The sequence below is a fragment of the Rutidosis leptorrhynchoides genome, chromosome 2 (assembly GCF_046630445.1).
Source record: "Rutidosis leptorrhynchoides isolate AG116_Rl617_1_P2 chromosome 2, CSIRO_AGI_Rlap_v1, whole genome shotgun sequence".
Lineage (NCBI taxonomy): Eukaryota > Viridiplantae > Streptophyta > Magnoliopsida > Asterales > Asteraceae > Rutidosis > Rutidosis leptorrhynchoides.
Window position 1 is genome coordinate 454,895,158 of NC_092334.1, and position 26,233 is coordinate 454,921,390.

General features: G+C 32.3%; 2 protein-coding genes across 2 annotated transcripts; both read left to right on the plus strand.

The window, feature by feature from the left end:
* The first annotated feature begins 2,610 nt into the window (after positions 1 to 2,610).
* On the plus strand, positions 2,611 to 18,589 carry LOC139889300 (uncharacterized). The gene is made up of 4 exons (XM_071872260.1): positions 2,611 to 2,767; positions 15,919 to 17,156; positions 17,238 to 17,432; positions 18,374 to 18,589. Exons 1-4 carry the CDS (start codon positions 2,611 to 2,613, stop codon positions 18,587 to 18,589), a joined length of 1,806 nt encoding a protein of 601 aa, XP_071728361.1.
* Positions 18,590 to 19,585: 996 nt separating this feature from the next.
* On the plus strand, positions 19,586 to 25,560 carry LOC139889301 (secreted RxLR effector protein 161-like). The gene is made up of 3 exons (XM_071872261.1): positions 19,586 to 20,048; positions 25,034 to 25,125; positions 25,444 to 25,560. The coding sequence occupies exons 1-3, from the start codon at positions 19,586 to 19,588 to the stop codon at positions 25,558 to 25,560; spliced, it is 672 nt and encodes a 223-aa protein (XP_071728362.1).
* The last annotated feature ends 673 nt before the right edge of the window (positions 25,561 to 26,233 follow it).

A 26,233-nucleotide genomic window follows, 5' to 3' on the forward strand; every position in this document is an offset into this window, starting at 1 on the left:
GAGACAAATACTACAAGCATGCTTGCACCTCTTTCCCATGCATTTAACTTTAATCTATTCTAAGCTTACACCATCTCCCCGTGCATGAAAGTTGGCTTTTGACCTTGCCCCTTTTGGCACTCCTTTGGCCGTTAGTTTTGTAGCTAGGAGGAATGAGTTTCATTTCTTTTTTTTTTTTGATACTTATAAACTAGTTTTCTACTTCATTTTTCACACATACTTACACCACTCTATTTTTCTCTCATCTTTTCTCTCAAACTTGTAAGTAACAAAACTTTATTTTCTTTCTTTTTCTTGTTCCAAAACCGAATTATTCATCATCATTTACCAGTTTGTAGTTTGTTGTTGTTTGTTGTTAAAGATCAAACTTGTTAGTTTGTATCTTCATGAATCTTGTTCTTCCATCTTTGTTTGATGAAGAACCAAGAACAAGGATCTAAGTTTCTATAACTTATGGTTCTACACTTAAATGTTTAAAGATCTAAAATTCATAAGCCTTGAGAGCTTACTTGTGTTCATGTTTTGTAGACTTAAATTCTTAAGATCCAAGCTTGACTTGTATCTTCTTAAGTATAAAATAAACATGAACATAATACTTGTAACTTTAGTTTATTTCTTTCTTTTGTAAGTACTTTAAAGTTGTGATGTTGTTAATTTGGTCAAGTATTACTAGTTAAACGTGATCTCATATTTCTTGAAACTAAAGTTAAACTTTGTAAGTTCAAGAACATAGAAGTATAACTTTCTAGTTATAACTTCATAAACTTATATTGGATCTAAGTTTCTATAGCTTATAGTCTTCTAATTTTGTTGTAAACAAGAGCTTATAAGCTTATATACATTTTACAAGATGAAAATCTAAGTTTCATAACTTATGGTTTTATTAAAGTAAATATCCAAGTTCTATAACTTATGATTTAACTTAAGAACACTAGATCTAGACTTTCTAGTCTAGGATCTTTAAGATCTAACTAAGAATTAAGTTCTACAACATAAGATCTTGTTTATTTAACTTACTTTCAAGTTTATAGCTTAATATTACTACTAGAACTCATGTATGTGTCGGATCTAAGATCTTGATGTAACTTTGGTTCATCAACCTACTTACAACCCTTAAATGAGTTGTGCTACTTATATTAGACATACACTTGTGTTATGATGGTCAAACCTTGGTTAAGATGATGCAAACACATCAACGAGTTATACACTTGAACCTACAAGCATCAAGGATGAGAACCGTGATGAGCATCAAGCACCAAGAACTCACCGGAACACATTACTTACTGTTTTCTGGAACTGATCAGCAACCTGGGCTACTGGAAAAGTTAATTTCCAGATTGTTCAGTTCGATTAGATGACTTTTCATTTAAGACTCGTCTTAATCCGATTTACGGTTTGGGATTTATAGCCTTCCAAAAGTCACTACACCATTATAACGTTGTGCTGAAATTTCTGACCTACTCGCACTTAAACCGTCGCCACGGTCAAACAAAGACGAGTTTGGTTCTGAATTTTGGTCAGCAACTAGTGGACTCACATATGGAGCCATAGCCACTGATTGCGCGTCTTTTCGATTTACATAGAGGTCGTAGCAGCTGATCAAAGTCGCCTTTGTTTCGATCTCTACTCTTGAATGAAACTTACTTTGTCCTTTTTGACTTATGATGAATGATGATGATACTTAAGACCTAATTTACATACTTTTAAACCTTTGGGAACGATTTACTGACTTAGTAACTTTTGACTTAGGTTGAGGACCTTTCGGACAAACTACTTGCTTACTTATCCCGAATCAACTTAACTACTTTTCACTGTGAGTTATAGCATCCCTTTTTACTTTAACTACACTGGGAACTGAGAATACATGCGCATTTTATGTTTTATATACTAGGCACGAGTACTTAAACTTTATATATGTGTGGGTTATACAACGGCATAAACTTTCCCCTTAGCTCGGTAACGTTTAGTCATTGGTATTTGAACCGGTGAACGCGAATCTTAGATATGGATCCATAGGGTTTGACATCCCCACTCGGGCTAGTCGCGATAGCATTTAACGGGTGTTTAATACTTCATAAACTTACGCACTGGCCAAGTGTACTTTCAGGGGGTGATATTTACGTTAAGTTAGTTACCAAGTGCCCACGGTTGAACATATACTTTATCATACTGATTTGAATTACTGATTTAAACTGCTGTTTGAAGCACTGAAATCTCGTGGCCTACATTACATTATTGATTACAAACAAACTATAACTCACCAACATTCGTGTTGAATTTTTAAGCATGTATTTCTCAGGTGCTTAGACGTTGTTGCTTCCGCTGTTAGACTTGTTGTCTTGGTGTTACAGACTTGCTGTGTTAGACTTCCGCTGCATTACTTAGAGATGTCTCAATCATGGAACTTTTATTTTGCATTCGTAACTTACGTTATTTTCAAACAATGGCTTTGTAACGACATTTAGGTCACGTACTTTTGTTTATGCTTCTATTCATAGGAAGCACGTTATCTTTTGTAAAACGCTATATTTTCATGAATGCAAAACTGATTTTCAAACAGCATATAGTGTTTGACCTTGTGATGATCCTGTTGTTGATGATCCGTACACGATGGTTTTGTACGGGGCGTCACATTGGGAATGGAAGAATTGTCCTGTTGGTTGGCAAGGGCAATACACAAGAGGTGATCAAAAAGGGCCTTCTGTAATGCTTAAAGCAGTCGCCTCACAAGATTTGTGGATATGGCATGCATTCTTTGGTATGGCAGGTTCGAACAATGATATTAACGTTCTAAATACATCACCAATTTTCAACTCTATAAAAGATGGAACGGCTCCACCTTCACCAATTACATTATTTCTTATAAATAGAAAATAAACTTAGTTCCTAAAAACGATTACATTATTCCTAACGGCTATTTTCAACAAACACAATCATCAATCTTCGAATTCACGTGGATCGTGTTGCTGAAACCCTGGAGATTCAGGAGCAGCTTCATCTTCACTTGCAGAAATGGCGTAGCTTTCATCAATCCATTCGGTGTAAATGTTAATTGGTTGGTTACGTAACAAGGCTCTCCCAATCGCACCAAACCAATAGTGATCTTCTTTTAGTAGCGAGACACGAGCGTTGGGTTTTTTTGAAAAACCAGATTTGTCTAGTGGGGTAGAATATGTCTCGATGTAGCAACTCAAGCAAACACCTATAACTTGAACACTTATGAACATCCATGTAAAAATCTCGTGTTTCATACTCGTTATAATTCATCATTTCGCTATCAAATTCACCTCCATAGTGAACTTTAACAACAACATTCAACAGGCTCATTTCGAAGTGTGTGTGTTTATAATTTGAGAGTTTTAGAAGAGATGAAGTGTGTGTTTATGAGTTGAGAAGAGTGGTTGTATATATAGGGGTAAAAGTAGCCGTTTAAAATAATAATAATAATAATAATAATAATAAAATAACGGTTATAAATATATCGCCGTTATATTTTAAAAACATTTTTAAAAAATAAATATAATCATATAATAATATAAATAAAAATAAATAAAACAGAAAAAAGAAAAATAAAATGTCGCCTCAGCATTCCAATAAAGTAACACCAGAATTACTCCACTCAGAAAAGTAACACATCATACTCAGCAAAAAAAAGTGCAAAAAGGCAAGTGACACTAAAAGTGACACCGGTCACCATGTGATTGTAATATGAAAGAAAGAAAGAAGCTGATGAGGTGGCACTAAGGTGACACATTGTGATTGTAAAAGTAGTGTGATGGTTGAGAGTAGTCTTAATAATTACATAAAACTGTATTCTTATTAAGGTGAAAAATACTAGTTTAAGTTGTCTTATTAAAAGTATACATTATATTTTATTATATTTTGTTAAAAAAAGTTATTTGAATAGAGATGCTAATTGATTGGTTAAAATTATAGCTAGTGCTAGTTTTAAAACTATGTTCTATCAAAACAGGCACTATTACTATGATAATTATGTTTATACTTCAATAGTTTTGCTTTTTCGTTACTACGTATTTATCAACAACAACAACAACAACAACAACAACAAAATTCAATACCACATAAGTAGTGTATGGAGAAGGTGAGATGTAGACAATCATTCCTCTATCTGAGAATAAAGACAAGTCATTTCTCCACCCAAAGTGAAAACACTCTCAAAAGTAGAGAAAGTAATCCCTCTCTCTATTCGACTAATAGAGAGATTGCTTCCGAGTGGACCTCCGGGTAATAAGTAGGAAAAAAGTTTTTAAAAAAATAAAATTAAAAATAAATATAAAATTGAGACGCCATGAAAATGGTAAAATCAAATTTTCATGGGTTATAATCCTGCCTGAAATTTAATTTAGGCTCTAAGAGTCAGTCAAGTCGCTAATAAATCGACGCTTGATGTCGACTCAATAGCTAGAGTCGTATTACTACGTATTTATCGTTTGAGTAAAATCATCAAGTTGTGTATATACGAGTTTACGTCCAATATAGTTAATAGAAAAGCTAGAGTTTGAGCATTGCATGGAAGTATAAAAAAAGTTATATTGTATATTTTAGTTTTATTTATTCACACAATATTAACATATGCTAGTGCATAGGCAATGAGTTTTTGTTTAATAACTAGAAAATAGGTTTTGCGTGCTTCGTTGGGCCAAACTGCGTTGCTGCTGACAGAATAATTATCCTTATACAAAACTATATGTTTCCTGTTGAAATATCCCTTACTATGTTTAACAAAATGAAAAAATAACAGAAATAAAAAAAACCAGTTGAATATACCAAATCCGTATAATTTCATTTTTTATAATTAGACAATGAAACCCATATGAATTGGTTTTTACCTTAAAAGAATTATTGTTAAACAAAAGTAAATAATAATTGGAAAAAATTTCGCCGTTGGTACCTGTGGTTTGTTTACATTTTCATCACAAAACCTTAACTTTGATTTTTGCATCATTAGTACCTATGTTTTGCTTAAGTTTCGTGGTTGGTACCCCATGATAACGTCTGTTAGGTTTCTAAGGTTAACACCTCACATGTACTACGCATGTGAGGGTAAAATTGTCCATTCAATAATTTATTTCATTTAAAAACCATATGAATTGCCCAAATCGATAAGCTCTAACTCCTTTTTTCACTTTAATCTTTATCTTCATCCATATCTCTACTCCATTTCTAACAAAATTTATACTCTAACTGAATAAAAAACCTAACTAACCCAAAATCAAATCAAGACTTTCATTTATACTTTTTACTTTCATCTCCTTCTTAATCTTTTATCCAAATATCAAACTCTAATCTAAATTTCCCATTTCTCATCTTCATTTCTCATCAACATTTTACAGATCTGGAAAGTTCATCAACAACAACAATGGAAAGTTCATCAACACCAACAAAATAATTAACTGTATTTTTAGTTTTAAATCATCATTACGTCAACTGAGATATCGATCGAATCACCCAACTAGCAAAGTACTAGTATTGTATCCGGACACTCCACGGAGTTTGGAGTATCATAGTGAAGAAAAATCTCAATTCGTAGAATTGGGGAGTGGATTAAGGAAGATTAGTTAACATCTTCCCGAACCACTATATATCGTTGTGTTTGTTCTCTCTTCCCTTATCTCTTTGATTACATATACACTTGTATATATTTTATATACGTATAGTTTGAGAACAAACATTTCAAATCATACTATATCAAGTTCAAGTTTAAGAAAATGTAAAGAAATTTTTAAAAATCGACTAAGTAACTATTCACCCCCTCTAGTTACTTACAATTGGTATCAGAGCGGTTGCTCTAAACGTTTTGCTAAAAATTACTAATTTGGCATTAAGACTAATTTTTGCAAATCTTAGAGTTTAAGATCATGGAACAAAAAATTGAAAACTTGAACTATAGTGAAGGATGCTCCATGCAAAGGCTTCCACTTCTTGAAAGTGGTGGATTTTGTTATTGGAAGCATCGATTTGAAACGTATGTTCGCTCCAAAGACATAGACTATTGGAACATCATTACTAAAGGTGACTATGTTCCATTTAAGCTTGGCGATGATAGAAAAACTAAAAATTTTATACCTGAGGAAGAGTGGTCTAAGGAACACAAAGTAGATGTAGGTAAAAACTATGAAGCAAAAATGATCATTTTTAATGCTTTGCCTAGAAAAGAATGATGTGTGCAACGGAGGTGTACGAAATACTATTATTTTTATTACGAAATACAATACAATTTACACTAGTTTTATTTATTTATATAGATGGGATATACTTAAACCTTGCAACAACACTATAGGCAGTGTACCTAATCGTAGAATAGTGTAGTTTTTAGTAAGTCCGGTTCGTTCCACAGGGAGCTAGCTGAGTTTAACGCTATATATATATTTTAAACTATGTATATATGTATATATATATATATATGTGTATATATATATATATATATATATATATATTAGTAATATAGTAGTATTATTATTATTATAAAAGGGGGGTTTTACCGTTTAATGACCGGTTTGTCAATTTTAAATAAAGCGTAAAGATAAATGACGATAATATAAATGATAGAATTTAAATTGCGATAAAGTAAATTGCAGTAATTAAAATGACAGTAAATAAAGGTACGATGAAATATGAAATAAAAGTATTATGCTTATTTAAACTTCCGTAATCATGATGTTTGACGTTTTGATTTTAATTAATTGTTACCCGGGTTAATTGTCCTTTGTCCTGGTTTATTTGATACCTATCTGGTTTTTGTCCATAATAGTCCATCAGACATAATTATAAAATGCTCGTCAAATTAACCTTATTCCCGAAGTCAAATATTCCAACTAATTAGGGATTCGAACTGTAACAAGGTTTTAATACTTTGTTTAATGATTACACCAGGTTATCGACTGCGTGTAATCCAAGGTTTTAATACTTTGTTAACAATTATACCAATTATCCTTGTATGTAATCCACCCCTGTTTTAATGAGACATGAATATTAATTTACCCACTTGATCAGAATGAATAATCAATTACCCAACCCGAATAATTAATTAAATGATTGTAAAAGATGTCGTATAAACGTCACTAAATAGAACATACATAATCATTTTAATAATTATTAGATTAACTAATTTGAAGATAGGTTCGACAGATTCTAATGAGTTGTCATTCGATTAGACAATACCCTCTATCTATTAATAGTTAATAGTCCAATGTCCACAAGTGTCGGTCTTTTGTCCAAACCTTAATTATGGTACAAAATCTAATAACCCCGTCTTAATATTTAGTCTAACATCACGATTACTTTGGCTCAAATAAGCATAATAATAACTTAGTTACGAGACATTAAATTAAAAAGGAAGAACATAGCTTACAGTGGTGATTAATTGCGTAGCGTTGCACGGACAGAATTTCGACTTACAAAACCTTAAAACATTTCTTACATTAACCTAATTATTATTAAACTTAATTTAAACTTAAAATTATAAATATATAATTCTTACATAAGGAAAGAAAGAAGAGAAAAGGTGTAATCAGTCGAGCAGAATTCGTGGCCTTTTATAGTACTTTTCTGAATCCTGTAGCTCATGCACTCGCATGAGATTTCAGTGCATTTTCCATGCACTCGCATGGCCGTCCTGGCCAGCTCATATCTTGATTAAAACGTGGGCTGCTGAGATTTATTTAAAATAAAATATAATATATATAATTTTATATAATTATATATATATTATATTATATTCTTGTGCATAGTTGACTTGTAATTTTAGCTCCGTTGACTCGCGCGTTGATGCTCGGTTCTTATCTCGGTTCCGGATTTTCGAACGTCTTTTCGTATGCTTAGATATCTTGTACTTTGCATTCCGCGGCTTGTAATCTTGTAAATTTTAGACGATTCTCATCAATAAATGGAACCACTTAAATTATATCTTGTTCATTTGAGCTTTTTGGTCATTTGCGTCTTTAAATCGTCGTTTTCTTCTTTTGTCTTCGCACTTATTTATTTAAACGAATATTACATAAAAATAGAACAATTGCAACTAAAAGCTTTACATATTGGAAGGATATCGTGCCTAAATATATGTTCATTTGGAGCACTATCAAATATCCCCACACTTGAGCGTTGCTTTTCCTCAAGCAATACAGAACTTGAAATAAAATCACACTTCACTCGAATTACTTTTTTTATTCTCACACTTTGTACATCAGTGATTTTGATACAGCGATATAAACAATGATAGTAACGATGTGGTTTACAGTTCCACATGACTATAAAAATTTAGATCCTTAAAAGAAATTGGATCTTTATGAAAACATTTGATCTTTTGAAAATTTATTCTAGCTTTTACCCTAGATAAGTTTTCCGGAATAACCCTTCACCGATGTTTGCAAAATATTTTTATGGGTTTTGTGGGTTTCAGATTTTAAAATTTTAGCTCAAAACTTGCGGTTTTGTGTTACCCACTTGCTAACCTTGTATTAGAAAAGCAACACGTCCAGTATACTTGTTCCGTATATTACCTTTCGGTAAACTACCGTCTGGTTGTAAAGGAAAGCGTTGAACAAGCAACTGTTAAGGCAATGTCTAATGACATGCGTTTGTTCATGGTCTACAACGTGTCGGATGAAATTACTATCCTTTGTAGGAGCAATAGTAAAGATCACCCTATCATTTTTCGGTCTGGCATAAGGTCCTGTCTTCGACCATGCTATGCAACCACCGTTCTTACGGTTGACACCTGATTTGGTTCAGGTGACCGAATGAATTTCGGTGAATTCTTAGGATTTTACGTTCAATGGTAATGAACGCATTGAAAATAGGTTTTTAGAAAACAAATCGGTTTTAATTTAATCAAAATATTTTCTCGTTCAAGCTCGAGTTTAGATATCATTGAATTCCATGAATTTGTAATTCTCAATCTTTAAGGTCAATCTCAAGGATTGAATAATATCAGGCTTAGAAGCTGATTTTTAATCTTTAAGGAGATTATCCTTTCTGGGGGTCTGATTCATTAGTCTTATCAAGCTAATTTGCACGGCACCCTTCCCATTTTACGAGACAGATCCTCTCATGGATAGGATAAGTCTGACCACTTGGTGACCCTGTTTGATGCTGAGGTTCGTGGATTTCCAGCTGATTTTCGAGAAAACTTTTCAAGGTTTTTCGTAGACTCTACAACTGGTCTGGACGACAACTTCCTGACCTAAATCAAGAAGCGCGTGTCTTTTTCGGAAGACTTTACTTCTTATAATGATGGAATTTATTCATCGTGTAGATCCATCTTTCTTTCAAATATATTACAATTTACCGGGTAAAACAGTTAATTTTGTCCAAAACAAAAGCACCTGCAATAACTTTACAGAAACATGTGATAGATAGTTTTTAATTGAAAAACTTGGTACATTCTCCCCACACTTGGCTTTTATTTATTTCTTTCTTTGCCTTTTTATTCTCCTTTATTTCATTTTAAATGAATTCTAACGTTTTGGGTTGTTTCTCAATTTATGTCCTTTCCGAGGTAATAATAATTTCGGTATTAACACCTAGTTTGATCGTTCATAAATATGTATAAACATGATTTTGAATTCATTTAGTTGAAAAATTTTCAAATTTTCATAAAATTTAGCAAATAAACCAAGTGCAAACCCGAGAGAATTTATAACCCTTCCCCACACTTGAGATCATGCAATGCCCTCATTTGCATGAAATCAGACTATAATTATAAATCCATGAGGGAGATTAGTGTAGAAAAGTGATTAAAAATACCGAGTTTGCAAACATATTATTTTATATCACATTTGATATTTTGCGTCTTGTCGTCAAAATTAGTAGTTTTTGCTGAACTTAATGTCAGTCTTTGAAAGTGCACTGTTTTACCCTGTTTTGTACATGAGATAAACTACAAACATATATATACATACTTTTACATATATATATATATATATATATATATATATATATATATATATATATATATATATATATATATATATATATATATATATATATATATATATATATATATATATATATATATATATATATATATATATATATATATATTATAAAACCTTTATTTATTAAAACAATTTAAATGAATAATTTTTTAAAACTTTGTTTCCTTTTACTTTAGGTAGTTTCGGTATGTTTACCTACTCCGTCCCTCGACAAAATTTAAAATTTGTCATTTTTAAAGCGATTGTTTTAAAAGCAAAGATTTTTGGATTTTTTTAATTTTTTTGGTATACTTTAAATCAATAAAATTAAAAATAATGATAACAAAATTTTTCGTCCCGCCCTCGGGAAAAGCAATTTCGGTTCCATGACCTAGTCTTCAACTTACGATGAATTTTAGAAATCATTTTTTAAACTTAATGAAATAAAGTAATTTTTTGTTTTTAAATTCACACAAAACTTAAATTTAAAAATGCATATTAATTTTATACAAAACCTATAAAACAAAAATTCAGAATGGGGGGAGAAAACTTGTTCTTTAGTGTCTGCTAGTGGAAAAGACCATCCGGATTCCATTCTCGGAACTACACGAGAGCAGAACAACTAACTCTAGACAGCATTTTCTTTTTAGAACATTTGAATCTCCCCACACTTAGGTAGCTGTGGTTTTGAAATTGTGATTAACTTCATCGTCAATTTCTCTTGGATCATAATCAACTTGCATATCTGTGACTTTTGCTTTAAGCCATTGGTCGGATTCCTGTGTAATTTCCACAAATTCAACTAGTTTCGCCTTTTCTTTAGGCGATAGATTGGATACTAACAGGTTACATAACTTAAAGTTCCCCTTAGTTCTAGCATTGCGAATCCGTAATAATGGGGTTCATTTAATTTTGTATCAACAACGGGGTTCTTTGTTATCAAGTTATCATTATGTGTTACTTCATCTTCCCCACACTTAGGAGTTTTATTATTGTTAAGCACTACCGTTGGAGTTGGTAAAACAATATGGTTCTTACCAATTGTTTTTGTTGGCTCAACGGTTTTGGTTGGTGGAGATTTAGACTTTCGACTCACAAAGGTGATCGATTTTTCATCATTACTAAGTGTCATTCTACCCTCTCTTACATCAAATAACGCCCCGGTGGACGCTAAGAATGGTCAACCTAAAATTAGAGGAATGTTTGGGTCCTCTTCTATGTCAATGATAATAAATTCGACTAAAAAGGTTAAATTACCCACTTGAACGGGTAGGTTGTCAGCAATTCTAACTGGGTGCCTAATGGTTTGATCAAAGAGTCTAACACTCATGTTCGTTGGATTTAACTCACCTACTCCTAATCTCTTATATAATGAAAGAGGCATAACACTCACACTCGCACCTAAATCTGCTAGTGCATCATACATGACACAATCACTAAGTAGACAAGGAACAATAAATTCACCCAGATCACCCAACCTTGGTGGAAGTTTTGGTGGAACTGTCTTTACTGGGTTTATCTTTACGGTTTTTGTTTCTTGTACTTTCTTATTCTTCTTCTTCTTCTTTTCAAAGGTATCACAAACTTTATTACCTATCACTTGCTCATACTCAACACCTTTTCTTGGAAACAGGATGGGTGGTCTGTATGGTGCCACCACTGGCTTTACATACTCGGGTGGTGGTGGTGTTATAACTTCTTCATTGTTACTCACATTAAAAACCTTCCCATCTTCTTATGCTGATTTTTCAGAATTTGTTGACACCATATTAACATTCTCATTCCGAGGATTTACTTCAGTATTACTCAGTAGCTTTCCTTGTTCCCTCTCACTCATCATGCTAGTAAGAGTGCCTACATGTTTTTCTAGATTCAGAATGGAAGCTTGTTGAGTTCTTAATGACTGATCAAACCTCTCATTCGTTTAGGTTTGAGATGTAATAAAATGTGTTTGAGATTTCATTAGCTTTGCCATCATTTCTTCCAGATTTAGATTTTTCTCTTCGGTTTTTTGTGGTGGTTTATACAAGCTAGGTCTTTGTTGAATAGAGTACAGGAGATAGATCTGTTCATCCTCAACTTCTCTTATTTTGAATAGAGTACAGATCCTATTAAAAGTTCGAAGATGTTCGTTTGGATATTCCTTCGGCGCACCACTAAATTGGTATTGATTAGTTACCATGTGTAGGATTTTTCCTTTGATTTCATAATCTGACGCATTAATGTCTGGCTTAATAATGGCGTGTCCTTGGCCCGTGCGTGTGGCTCTCATTCGATCTTCCATACTTAGAGGTTCTGTTACTTCCATAATTGAATTTGTTGAATACGAATCACTAGAGGATTCTGATTTAACGGTTTGTGGTTCAGAAGGAATAATTAGTAGATCAGGATCTTGGAATTGTCCTTGAATATCATCCGGGTTCTCGATAGTGAAATCGGGTTCAAAAAATGGATTATCGAAAATTTGAATTGGAGTACTTGGTCGACTAGATGACGATTCTAAAGAAAAATCAACGGTGACAATGTTGGCTAGATGTCTTGATCGAGTTACATGTGGTGAACGTATGAAAGGTGGTGAACGTTTTGCTCGGTGCATTCACTGAATGTCCTATAAGTTATAAAAGATAAAAATTATATAAGCTATCAAATTAATAGACTTTTCTGATTTTGCCCACGTTTCGAATAGCCAATAGATGCAGCAGGTAGCCAGGGCCCTTTAAATCGGAAGCCCACAACTCGCCACTAACAAATCCAACTATTACTACGAACCAGAAAATTTTGGATGTCTATCAATTTAACCGTTTAAAATAATTTTTCGTCAAAGTTTAAAGAAGATAAAGAAAATTCTATGTCCTAAAAACTAGAGCGTCGAGAAATAAGAAAGAAAAAGAGTGCGTCGTAAAACGTTGAAAAATAAAAGGTCGAAAAATAAAAATAAGAAAGAAAAACGTCGAAACTTAAAAGTCTAAAAATTAAAAATTAAAAGTTGCGCCTAAAGGTGTTAAGGTTTAAAAGGAATTCTATATCCAAAACGGCAATAACTTAAAAGGCACTAAAATATATGAACGGCGTCGCAAAATTCTAAAGCGCCTAAATCTTAATCTAAAGAAAAAGCACTTAAGAAATTTTACGGCAAAGTCTTAAAAGCTAAAAATCTACGGAAAATCTATAACTACGAAACTAATATTACGAACGATAAATATACAAATTACGATTAAATGATAAAAAGACAAATTATAACTAAAATGATAAAAATACAAAATTTTTTATATAAAAATATTATTTTTATAAAAATATTATATAAAAATATTAAACTATATAATTAATAATAAAAACTTAAACTAAATATTACAAATTAAATATTAAAACTAAAAACTAATTATTAAATTAAACCTAATAATAATAATTAAAATATTAAACCCTAACGGCGCAATTAATGCTGGGATCAGACCTGTCAGATTCAACCATGCGGTTGCATGGAATTAAGGTATCCGGCTCATGCGATCGCATAGGCCTGGATTCCAGATCAGTTTTGGGCTTCGATCAGGTTCGGCCCAATCTTATATTAATTTTATATATATATATATATATATATATATATATATATATATATATATATATATATATATATTATAGAAAAATATTTATATTAATTTAAATAAACTAAAAAAATAAATTACTTATTAGTTTTTATAACTAAAAAAATATAAACTTTTTAATTTAAATACTTAAAAATATAGAAATATATTTTTCTCTTTTTTTTATGTTTTTATAATTTTATATTTAAAACTTATATAAATATATTTTTACAAAACTAACTTAAAAACTAAAAAAAAAAATTTATAGCGTTTCGCTTCGGTGTTGAGTGTTCCCCGGCAGCGGCGCCAAAAACTTGATGTGTGCAACGGAGGTGTACGAAATATTATTATTTTTATTACGAAATACGATACAATTTACACAAGTTTTATTTATTTATATAGATGGGATATACTTAAACCTTGCTACAACACTATAGGCAGTGTACCTAATCGTAGAGTAGTATAGTTTTTAGTAAGTCCGATTCGTTTCACAGGGAGTTAGCTGAGTTTAATACTATATATATTTTAAACTATATTTGTATAAATATATATATATATATATATATATATATATATATGTATATATATATATATATATATATATATATATATATATATATATATATATTAGTAATATAGTAGTATTATTATTATTATTATAAAAGGGGGGTTTTACCGTTTAATGACCGGTTTGTCGATTTTAAATAAAGCGTAAAGATAAATGACGATAATATAAATGACAGAATTTAAATTGCGATAAAGTAAATTGCAGTAATTAAAATGACAGTAAATAAAGGTACGATGAAATATGAAATAAAAGTATTATGCTTATTTAAACTTCCGTAATCATGATGTTTGACGTTTTGATTTTAATTAATTGTTACCCGGGTTAATTGTCCTTTGTCCTGGTTTATTTGATACCTATCTGGTTTTTGTCCATAATGGTCCATCGGTCATAATTATAAAATGCTCGTCAAATTAACCTTATTTCCGAAGTCAAATATTCCAACTAATTAGGGATTCGAACTGTAACAAGGTTTTAATACTTTGTTTAATGATTACACCAGGTTATCGACTGCGTGTAATCCAAGGTTTTAATACTTTGTTAAAAATTACACCAATTATCCTTGTATGTAATCCACCCCTGTTTTAATGAGATATGAATATTAATTTACCCACTTGATCAGAATGAATAATCAATTACCCAACCCGAATAATTAATTAAATGATTGTAAAAGATGTCGTATAAACGTCACTAAATAGAACATACATAATCATTTTAATAATTATTAGATTAACTAATTTGAAGATAGGTTCGACAGATTCTAATGAGTTGTCATTCGATTAGATAATACCCCATATCTATTAATAGTTAATAGTCCAATGTCCACAAGTGTCGGTCTTTTGTCCAAACCTTAATTATGGTACAAAATCTAATAACCCCGTCTTAATATTTAGTCTAACATCACGATTACTTTGGCTCAAATAAGCATAATAATAACTTAGTTACGAGACATTAAATTAAAAAGGAAGAACATAGCTTACAGTGGTGATTAATTGCGTAGCGTTGCACGGACAGAATTTCGACTTACAAAACCTTAAAACATTTCTTACATTAACCCAATTATTATTAAACTTAATTTAAACTTAAAATTATAAATATATAATTCTTACATGAGGAAAGAAAGAAGAGAAAAGGTGTAATCAGTCGAGCAGAATTCGTGGCCTTTTATAGTACTTTTCTGAATCCTGTAGCTCATGAACTCGCATGAGATTTCAGTGCATTTCCCATGCACTCGCATGGCTGCCCTGGCCAGCTCATATCTAGATTAAAACGTGGGCTGCTGAGATTTATTTAATATATAATATAATATATATAATTTTATATAATTATATATATATATTATATTATATTCTTGTGCATAGTTGACTTGTAATTTTAGCTCTGTTGACTCGCGCGTTGATGCTCGGTTCTGGATTTTTGAACGTCTTTTCGTATGCTTAGATATCTTGTACTTTGCGTTCCGCGGCTTGTACTCTTGTAAATTTTAGACGTTTCTCATCAATAAATGGAACCACTTGAATTATATCTAGTTCATTTGAGCTTTTTGGTCATTTGCATCTTTAAATCGTCGTTTTCTTCTTTTGTCTTCGCACTTATTTATTTAAACGAATATTACATAAAAATAGAACAATTGCAACTAAAAGCTTTACATATTGGAAGGATATTGTGCCTAAATATATGTTTATTTGGAGCACTATCAAAGAATATGAGAGAGTTTTTATGATGGGTAGTGCTAAAGAAATTTGGGATAGTATAATGATTACTCATCATGGAAACCCGCAAGTCATAGAAAATAAAGTAGAATTGCTTATAACTAAATATGAACAATTTGTTATTGAAGATTATGAGAAAATAGATAGTACTTATACTAGATTTAATAATATTTGTTCAAGTTTGAAAGCTCTAGGTACAATCTATACGGATAAGCAATATGTTCGAAAGTTCTTGAGAGCTCTACCATCAAGATGGAGACCAAAAGTGACGGCCATTGATGAATCAAAGAATGCAGAAAAGTTGACTCTAGATGAACTCATTGGAAATATCAAAGTACATGAGGTCATACTAGATAAAGATGATGAAATAGATAAGGCCAAAAGAGAGAAGAACAAGTCAATTGCTCTAAAGGCTAAGAATCATGAAGAATATGGTGTCAATGATGATGATGACGACATTATAAATGATGAAGAACAACTTGCATTCATCGTTCACTCATTTAAGAAATTTTATCGAAGGCCGGGAAACCATGTTCGTCCTCCAATGGAACCAAAGAAGACACCATTCGATTCCAAGAAGAAGTTTGTGCGAAAATGCTTTGGGTGCGGTGATCCAAATCACTTGATAAGTGAATGTCCAAAAAGAGGGAATGAAAAAGCATTCCTTGGAGGTGCGTGGGATGATGAAGAAAACGACTCACAAGAAGAGGGAAAAGAAACATGTCTCATGGCCATTGATAATCCAAATGATGACGACGAAGCATCACAAGTCGGACAAACTGACAATGAGGTACTTTCAAATACATTTGAATTTAATGTTGACAACTTTGTTAAATTGTGTGTTTTGAGTAATAGAGTAAGTAATAACAACACAAGCCTTAAGGAAGAAAACAACTTACTTAGGTTAGAAATCTTACAACTCAAAGAAAGAATCTCTAACTCACAAGAATGTCTCACATGTGATGATTTAAAACATGAAAACCTTGTTTTAAACAAAGCTAACAAACTACTCGAAAATAGAATTAAATTCTCAAAATATGATAGAAGTAGTAAAGTGTTAGAAAACATTTTGAATGTTCAAAAAACAAAGAATAACAAACAAGGGTTAGGATATAAGGAAAATACTCTTAAGGTACAAACATCTAAGCATAAACCAATCGTGTTTGTTAAACCCCAAGAAAAACCCAAAGTAGTGGAAATACTAAAGGCTAACATGATTGATCGAGTTGAAACCAATAGGAAAGAATTTAAGTCACTTGTGAAAAATCCTCTAAAAAGAATGATTAATCAAAATACTAGGAGTAACAAGACCGAAACTAAAACACATATAAAAAAGAACAATAATGTCAAAATTGTGAGAAGATGGGTTAGAGTAGGAATCTTTGATGCTAATCATCCCGGACCCAACAAACATTGGGTACCAAAGTTATTAATTGATTAAATATAGGTTTGTCTCAATGGTGTTATACAAAATGAAGTTTGGATAATTGATAGAGGATGTACAACACACATGACGGGTAACAAAGAGTTCTTCGCAAAGTATACGGAGCACAATGGAGGTGATGTAATCTTTGGTGGCGATGTAAAAGGAAAAATTGTCGGTAAAGGTAACATTACTAATCAAAAGATTACACTTGACAATGTATTACACATTAAAAACCTAAGCTTTAACTTGCTAAGTGTAGGAAGAATATGTGATAAAGGTTATAACATGACATTTACCAAAAACTCCTCACACATAATAAAAGATGGTAAAAGTGTCATAAATGAAATTAAAAGAAAGACCTTTATACATGTAAACTAGATGACTTTAAACATGTAGATATTTGTCTAACTTCTATACATGATACTACTACTTTGTGGCATAGAAGACTAGGGCATGCTAATATGAAATTAATTCATAACATTTCGTCAAAAGACATAGTTAGAGACTTGTCTAAATTGAAATATGAAAGTCATTTTTGTGATGCATGCAAAGTAGGAAAACAAGTTCATACAAGTCATAAGCCTAAGAATTTTATCTCTACTAAAAGATGTCTAGAACTTTTACACATGGATTTATTTGGGACATCGGCCGTTCAAAGTTATGGAGGAAATTTTTATACTTTAGTAATAGTAGATGACTTCTCAAGATATACATGGACACTATTTCTAAAACATAAAAATGAAGTGTGCGAAAGATTTATAATTTTTGCTATTAAAATACAAAACTTGCTTGGTTGTACTATAGTAACAATAAGAACAGATCATGGTAGAGAATTTGATAATGATGCTCAATTTGGAGTCTTTTGTGATTTAAATGGTATTTCTCATAATTTCTCGGCTCCTCGCACACCTCAATCTAATGTGCTTGTTGAAAGGAAAAACCAAACTCTTCAAGAAATGAGTCGAACAATGTTAAATGAACAATCTATACCTCAAAAGTTTTGGAGTGAAGTCGTTGCTACCTCCACCTACATTCAAAATAGAGTCTTAATTAGGACATCAATAGATAAAACACCTCATGAAGTCTTAAATGGTAGAAAACCAACTGTAAGTCATCTTAGAGTATTCAGATGCAAATGTTTTATCTTAAACAAAAAGGAATATCTTACAAAGTTTGAACCCAAAGCTTATGAGGGAGTGTTCTTAGGATATTCGTTAGAAAGTAAGGCATATAGGGTTCTAAATAAATACACCAGTGTCATAGAAGAATCCCTAGATGTCACGTTCAATGAAACTCCTCATCCACCTAAGACTAAACCTTCAAAAGATGCTGATGTGATAGGACAAGATGCTATGGAAATAATGCCAACTTAAATTGAGTCCAATGAAATAAATGAGGATGGATCTCATTTAAAACCAAGTAAGGATAACTTAGTATCCTCGATCGATCTTAAACATGTTAGTGATCATCTTATAGAACAAGTCATAGGAGATATTAATACTAGAACCACTAGGTCTCAAGAATTTAACCTAATTGCCAACTATGCTTTCATCTCCCAAATAAAACCCAAAAATATTAAGGAAGCCCTATTAGATGAAAGTTGGGTAGATGTAATGCAAGAAGAATTAAATCAATTCCAAAGGAGTGATGTATGGGATTTGGTTCCTATACCCAGTGAGAGCAATATCATAGGTACCAAATGGGTCTATAGAAACAAACTAGATGAAGATGGCAATGTAGTTAGAAACAAAGCTAGACTAGTTGCACAAGGATATAGCCAACAAGAGGGAATTGATTATGATGAAACATTTGCCCCCGTCGGTAGGCTAGAATCTATAAGAATTCTTCTTGCATATGCATGTGCAAATAACTTCAAACTACATCAAATGGATGTTAAAAGTGCTTTTCTAAATGGTGTCATTAATGAAGAAGTATATGTGTCACAACCTCCGGGGTTTAAAGATTTCAAAAAACTATATCATGTTTTTAAACTTAAAAAGGTTCTTTATGGACTTAAACAAGCACCTAGAGCATGGTATGAAAGAGTTAGAACCTTTTTAATAAATCACGGTTATGAGATGGGAAAAATTGATAACACACTCTTTATTTAAAGGCATGAAAAAGATTTAGTTATAGTTCAAATATATGTTGATGATATTGTATTTGGGTCAACTAACAAATCTCTTAGTAGTGAGTTTTCTAAGTTAATGCATGATGAGTTTGAAATGAGCATGATGGGTGAACTCAAGTTCTTTCTCAGACTTTAAATCAAACAACTAGAAGATGGAACGTTCATCAATCAACAAAAGTACATTCATGAAATGATCAAAAAGTTTGGAATGGAGAACTCAAAACTAATGTCGACTATTATGGCAACAAATGTGAAGCTTACTTTAGAAGGAGAAGGAGAACCGTTCGATTTCACCAAATATAGGGGAATGATTGGATCTCTTCTATATTTAACGGTAAGTAGGCCCGATATCATGTTTAGTGTGTGCTTGTGTGCAAGATTTCAAGAAAATACAAAAACATCACACGTTGAGGCCGTCAAAAAGATCTTTAGATACTTAAAGGGAATAATGCATCTTGGGTTATGGTATCCAAAGTTCACCGGGGTTGATATTATGTGCTTTGCGGATTCCAATCACGGAGGGTCAATGATTGATAGAAAGAGCATAAGTGGAGTATGCGCGTTCGTGGGTCTTTGCTTAACATCATGGTTCTCAAAGAAGCAAACGTCCGTTGCATTATCTACCACCGAAGCCGAATATGTAGCTATGGGAAGAGCATGTGCACAAGTGTTATGGATGAAGCAAAACTTCCTTGATTACGGTATCATCTCATCCGAAATACCCATATGCTGTGATAACAAAAGTGCTATGGACCTATCTAAAAATCAAATATTACACTCTAGGACTAAACACATAGACATTAGGCACCACTTCCTTCGTGACCACGTCCAAAATGGTAATATTGTGATAAACAAGGTAGAATCTGCTGAAAACATAGCTGATATATTCACTAAGCCCCTTAAAAATGAGACCTTTAACTTGCTTAGGAATGGGTTGGGAATGATGGAACATACTCCGTAAAATCTGATGCAGATTACGCACGGTCGAACTACGGTCGACCGTGTTGTCAACTGTCTGGCGTCTGACAATTTTCTTTGTCTTTTTTGTACTCTCTTTAATATCCAAACAAATTTTCCACCAACCACATCTCTTTTTTAAACCTCAACCACTAGATCTCTAGATTTTCTTTTGTCCTTTTTCAAGTACTCTTCAAAAGTGGTCCAAACTCTTTCAATTTTCTTCAAGGTAAGAATCCAAAAACTTATTTTAATTTTGCCTATACTTGTTTAATTATGTAAGAGTCCTTCCAAACTAATAGGAACACTTGTTTTCTTGCATGGATTTCTTAATTATATGAGTAAAAATTGTTATGAAAAGCATTACTTATCAAATGTTCCATAATAGTGGTTTCTTGCATAAAATCTCATATATGTTTTAAGCTTTTAAATCCATTCATGCACACACATATGTTTGAACAAATCATTATGGTACTAGTAAATCTCATGACTAGTATCTATACTTGACAAACATAAAGCAAAATGATGAAACTTTTCTAAATTTTCAAAAAGAAATGGCACAATTTACTTTCAAAATTTTGTTTTCAAAATGAGTCTAGACGAGGACTAATCTACAGATGTTTAGCATATAGTTTTTCAAAATTATATAATAAACTTGAATATTTTGCTAAAAAAAAATGTGGGTTTTCTAGGAAATGACCAACATAAGAAATCAACGTATTACAAACAATAGGCAACACATGGAAACTAGAACACTTCATGAAGAGCGTGTTGTTCATCATACCGAATTTTCTGAACTAACTCAACTTTTCACTCAAAACAATTGCTTCTTAATCCTTGAGCTTGATGAAGTCATTTATCCAACGTTGATTAGAGAATTTTATGCTCATCTTGATGTTTCAAATCCCGACCAAGTTGCATTTTGACTTTTCAATTCAAACTACACTTGGTCTCTTGAATAATTTGCAACCGTAATGGCCATCCCTTCCAATGGGCATTCCTTCTATACTCCTTCTACCGATCTAAGATCACTTAACCCCACATTTCCGTTACAACCTATCTTAGATCTCATTACCATTCCGGGAGCACAACGAAACCTCAACCAATGACTTCGCATTCAAGATGACGAAATATGTCATGATCTTCAACTCCTATTGAATGTCATTCGCAACAATGTCTATTGTAGGGACCCTACCTCCACTCACATTTCAGGAACCGAAGTTGTTATCATGTGGTCTCTTCTTACTCATGAACCTATAAATCTCGCTTATCTCACGACTCAATGAATGGGTTATCTTCGAGAGCTAGGAAATTGCCCTCTTCCGTACTCAAACCACCTTAATCGACTTTTCCAATTTGTTGGTGCCATTACTCCTTCTCAAAATTCTCAACCCGTGTCCACAATTCCTCTCACCTATTGGGAAGCCCATCCGACCATCATTATCTCTTCCGACAATGAAGGCTTAACAATCTCTGATGCGTTTAGCACCAACGGAATTTATCATTGAACTATTAATGTTGGTTAAGATTAGGTTTAAGGGCTGGTAGATACAACACTTGTCCTAGAAACTAAAACTTGTTGTGTACTAATTATTGTCATGTACTTGCTATGCTTATTATGTTTGTTGCTCTTTTACTTTCGATTTTGGTTCAAGGGGGAGCCATACTATTGATAAACAGGAACAATTACTAAGCTTGTACGTTTTAAGGGGGAGAATTACTCTAGGGCGCGTTTAGTTCCAGGGGGAGCTAACCTTTTTGCTTCGACAAAAGGGGAAGAAAGTGTATGGTAAGTGATTGTAACACTTATGTCGACTTACATAGTTAAAACACTTACTCATATGTTTGTCATCATCAAAAAGGGGGAGAATGTTGGTTAAGATTCCAATCATAATATTCAAAAGTTAATCACTTTGTTTTGATGATGACACAAAAGAGATAAGTGCTTAATCATATGTAAGACGACATGAGTTCATAAGCCTACACTATCTCTAGCAAAAGACCAATACATAAATAATTAATTTGGTAAATTTTTTATGCGGCTGAACCACGGTCGACCGTGGGTCTGACCGTGGATGTCCTGTACCAACGGCTGCAATCCTTTTCAAATTTATGATGTGCAGTCAAGTACACGGTCGACCGCAGTTCGACCGCAGTTTTCTATGTTACCAAAATCATCCACTTTAAGTTAGACCACTTTGAGGCATTTATAATTTACAAAACCTTTTTTTAACATACTTATAATAGTTGTCCTTTTTGATCTCAAAAGAGTTTTGAACCAAAAGATGTTAATTTCTACTAATCACACCTAATGACATCTTAATGACATTTTAAGCTCAATTAAGATTTAATACATAAGTGTTTTATTTTTTACTTGTTACAAATTGTCACTCAAATACATACTAATGATGGTCATTAAAAGTCCCAACAAAAGAGTTGCTCTCCCATAACTTTTATGTATCATTTTTATGTATGTGCAATTACGAACTAGTAAGTTGTGGATGTAATAATCTTCAAGTAAGCTCTAACTAGATTAAAAATAGTTCATTTAAAATGCAACAAGATTCCAAATGACAATATACTTCCATTAGCAAAATGACAAGTAATTAAGAAATTTGATGAAGATTTTGGAAGATAATGTTTTGTCAAGAGACAAAATTCTGCAATTACCCTATTAAGTAATCAATGACAAATGGTCAAAGCTTGAAGACTTTCTCCTTTTATGGACATGTCAACTTCTATACTTATGTCCAAAATAAAAAGGGTAATGGGGATGATTTCAGAAATAATTGGCTTTTAGTTGCAGCTATTCAACAAAGGAAAATGACAATTTTCAAAGGATAAAAACGGCTATAAGAATTAGATGTCAGAGGTACACGATCGAACCACGGTCGACCGTGCAGTGAGCCGTACAGCTTCTAGGCAGATTTCTCTTTCTTATAATAGCCAAGGCTTGGAGCATTTGAAGACTCACCTCTTGTACTTATATTTTCTTATACTTACTGATATCATTCTCATAATTCATTGTAAACTTTTTGAGTGATTCTAGCAAGAGTACTTGTAAGCTTAAGTTGTAAGTTTACTTGTAAACTATCTTCTTAAAAGGATCTAAAAGGTAGTTGTGTTTTCACTAGGATAGTGCATTAGGATCTTATAGTAAGAGCTTTAGGTGTTTGTGAAGTCTTCAAAGGGACGTTAGCATTCACAAGTTTCGGCTTATCAAAGTACTAGTGTTGTATCCGGACACTCCACCGAGTTTGGAGTATCATAGTGAAGAAAAATCTCAATTCGTAGAATTGGGGAGTGGATTAAGGAAGATTAGTTAACATCTTCCCGAACCACTATATATCGTTGTGATTGTTCTCTCTTCCCTTATCTCTTTGATTACATCTACACTTGCATATATTTTATATACGTATAGTTTGAGAACAAACATTTCAAATCACACTATATCAAGTTCAAATTTAAGAAAACGTAAAGAAATTTTTAAAAATCGACTAAGTAACTATTCACCCCCCTTTCCCCCCCCTAGTTACTTACATGGGTCATTTTAGCTACTTGTAGAAAACTATAGAGCTGAGGGTACTTTTTTTTAAATACCTTATTTTTCTCAATTTAAGTGCTTTTTAGTTCAATTTTTTATCAAAATGATTTGTTCACATAAATATAATCTGACAATACGATTATTTTTACAATCAAGGTATATAAAATCTCTTACAATCAAGGTATATAATCTGACAACACATCTTTCCATCCTCAAATCTCTTACAATCAAGGTATATAAAATGATAAGGTATATAAAATGACAGATTGAATTTTTATATTGAATTTTGATCATTTTACATGTTTATGTTGTCCTTTGGTTTGAATCATTACTAATAATTCATTGCCATTCTATAAGTGGATCAAACTGTTATAACTAAGTGATATGTTGGTATATAATTTGTTCAATTGAAATGTGAATGGTGCTTATATAGAATGGTGCTTATAGACATCAAATTTTTAAAAACTATCAGTGTTATTGTTAGTGATTTACGTTGATATGTAAACCAGGTGTATTAGTAACCGATATTTGCTGAAATGATGACTGATGACTAAAGCACGTCAAGAGAAGAAAGATGTTTTTAAATGTGGATTAACAGTCTTTTAGTTAAAACGCACGTTAACAATGTTTGGGAGGATGTCAGAAACGGGTTAGTTGAAACTTGAAACAAACACGGTCTATAAAGTGGTTTATGTTTCTAACATTGATATCTTTTAAATAAATTAGTAATTATTTGTTTGTTAGTGTGCACACAGATTTTTTGTGGCAGTTAATGAGATTTAGTATGCTTTAAATTCTTAAAAACTTAAGAACACATGGTAAAGGAAAGGAGATAACGGATGCCGATATTATACAATGGACAAACAACAAAGTAAAGATCTCAGGAAAATCAAAACAAATGGATAGCTTCAAGGTAACCACAACATATGTTATGAACTTGAATATGATTATGATGATTTTATAGTAATATTAACCCTGAAAGTTTACAATTATTAGTGTATAGGATAAGTACCTATCGGGTGGTATTTTTTTTCCTTGAGCTTCTTAGTGCAGTTGAAAAGAGGGTTGTAAACTGGGGTCTTGTTACCAAATGAGAACTGGTAATCTCTCAACTTAGATCTTTGTTGTGCATTTAGCCTTGGACTGTATTGAAACAACTTTTTATTTTTATATGTCTAACTACAGAGGAGGATAAGAAGTTAAATGCATCATACATAATTAGTGTTGCAAGAAAGCTTGGGTGCTCTGTTTTCTTATTGCTAGAGGACATTCTTGAGGTAAGACACAAAATCAGTAGTGTCAATACGTGGGTCGGATAGTAGGAGCGGGTTGGGTCAAGTTGATCCACAACACTTTCGCCCATATGATTTTCTTATCTTACAAGCAATTGGTGTGTCATGAAAGTATGGTGGATTTTCAATCCATTTAACCCATTTCACTTTTAAATAATTGTGTAAATCCATATGACAACATAACCAGAATTGGCACTTGCCAAGTGTACAACTGCTACCTCTTGTGAATACCTATGTTAAATACTTAAAACTAGTGAATATCGAAAACATTTTACACAACGAACTTTAATTTTTTATTGACAGCTTAACCCAAAGATGATTCTAATATTAACTGCAAGCATCATGTATTGGAGCTTGCTACAAAAGGGTAAATGCGATGAAGAAGATATACCACCCGAGGACGAACAGGGCACTGCATAGGAAGAAGAAGATAACACAGTTACCAATGAAGTTGCTAGTGAAGATGGAGTTTCCGAGACGTTGAGGAAACCACAGAAAACAATGATGAATAATAATTATGAAAACACAATTATATTATCAATTAATCATGTTTTTTTAGAGTAATATAAGAAAATTTTGTTACTTCCTCTGTTTTTCTATCATTCTTATATGCTATAGTATATTAGAACTGTAATGTAATTTCGGGTACCTTGACATTAATACATTAAAACCTTACTCTTTCACGTCTAAATTTATTAAAAATGTTCAAATTTATGGAGAACAATTAGGAATCTACATGAAAATGTAGAAAGAAAAGAAGAATACACATACACTATTTTCTTTTTAATCATTATGCTTAAAAAAAATGATGATCCAAAAAAAAAAATTACTCAGCAGATTGTTCTTGTTCGTGTTCTGCAACCATCATAAACATTTCAACACACTTATCAAAAATCAACGCACTTTCGCCTCTAGGGGTTTAGGGTTTAGGGACTAGGGTTATGGTTTAGGGGTTAGGGTTTAGAGTTTAGAGTTTTTAAGGTTTAAGGTTTAGATTTAGGGTGTAGGGTTTAGAGTTTAGGTTTAGGGTTTTGGGTTTAGATTTAGGGTTTAGGTTATGGTTTAGGGTTTAGAGTTAGGGTTTAGAGTTTAG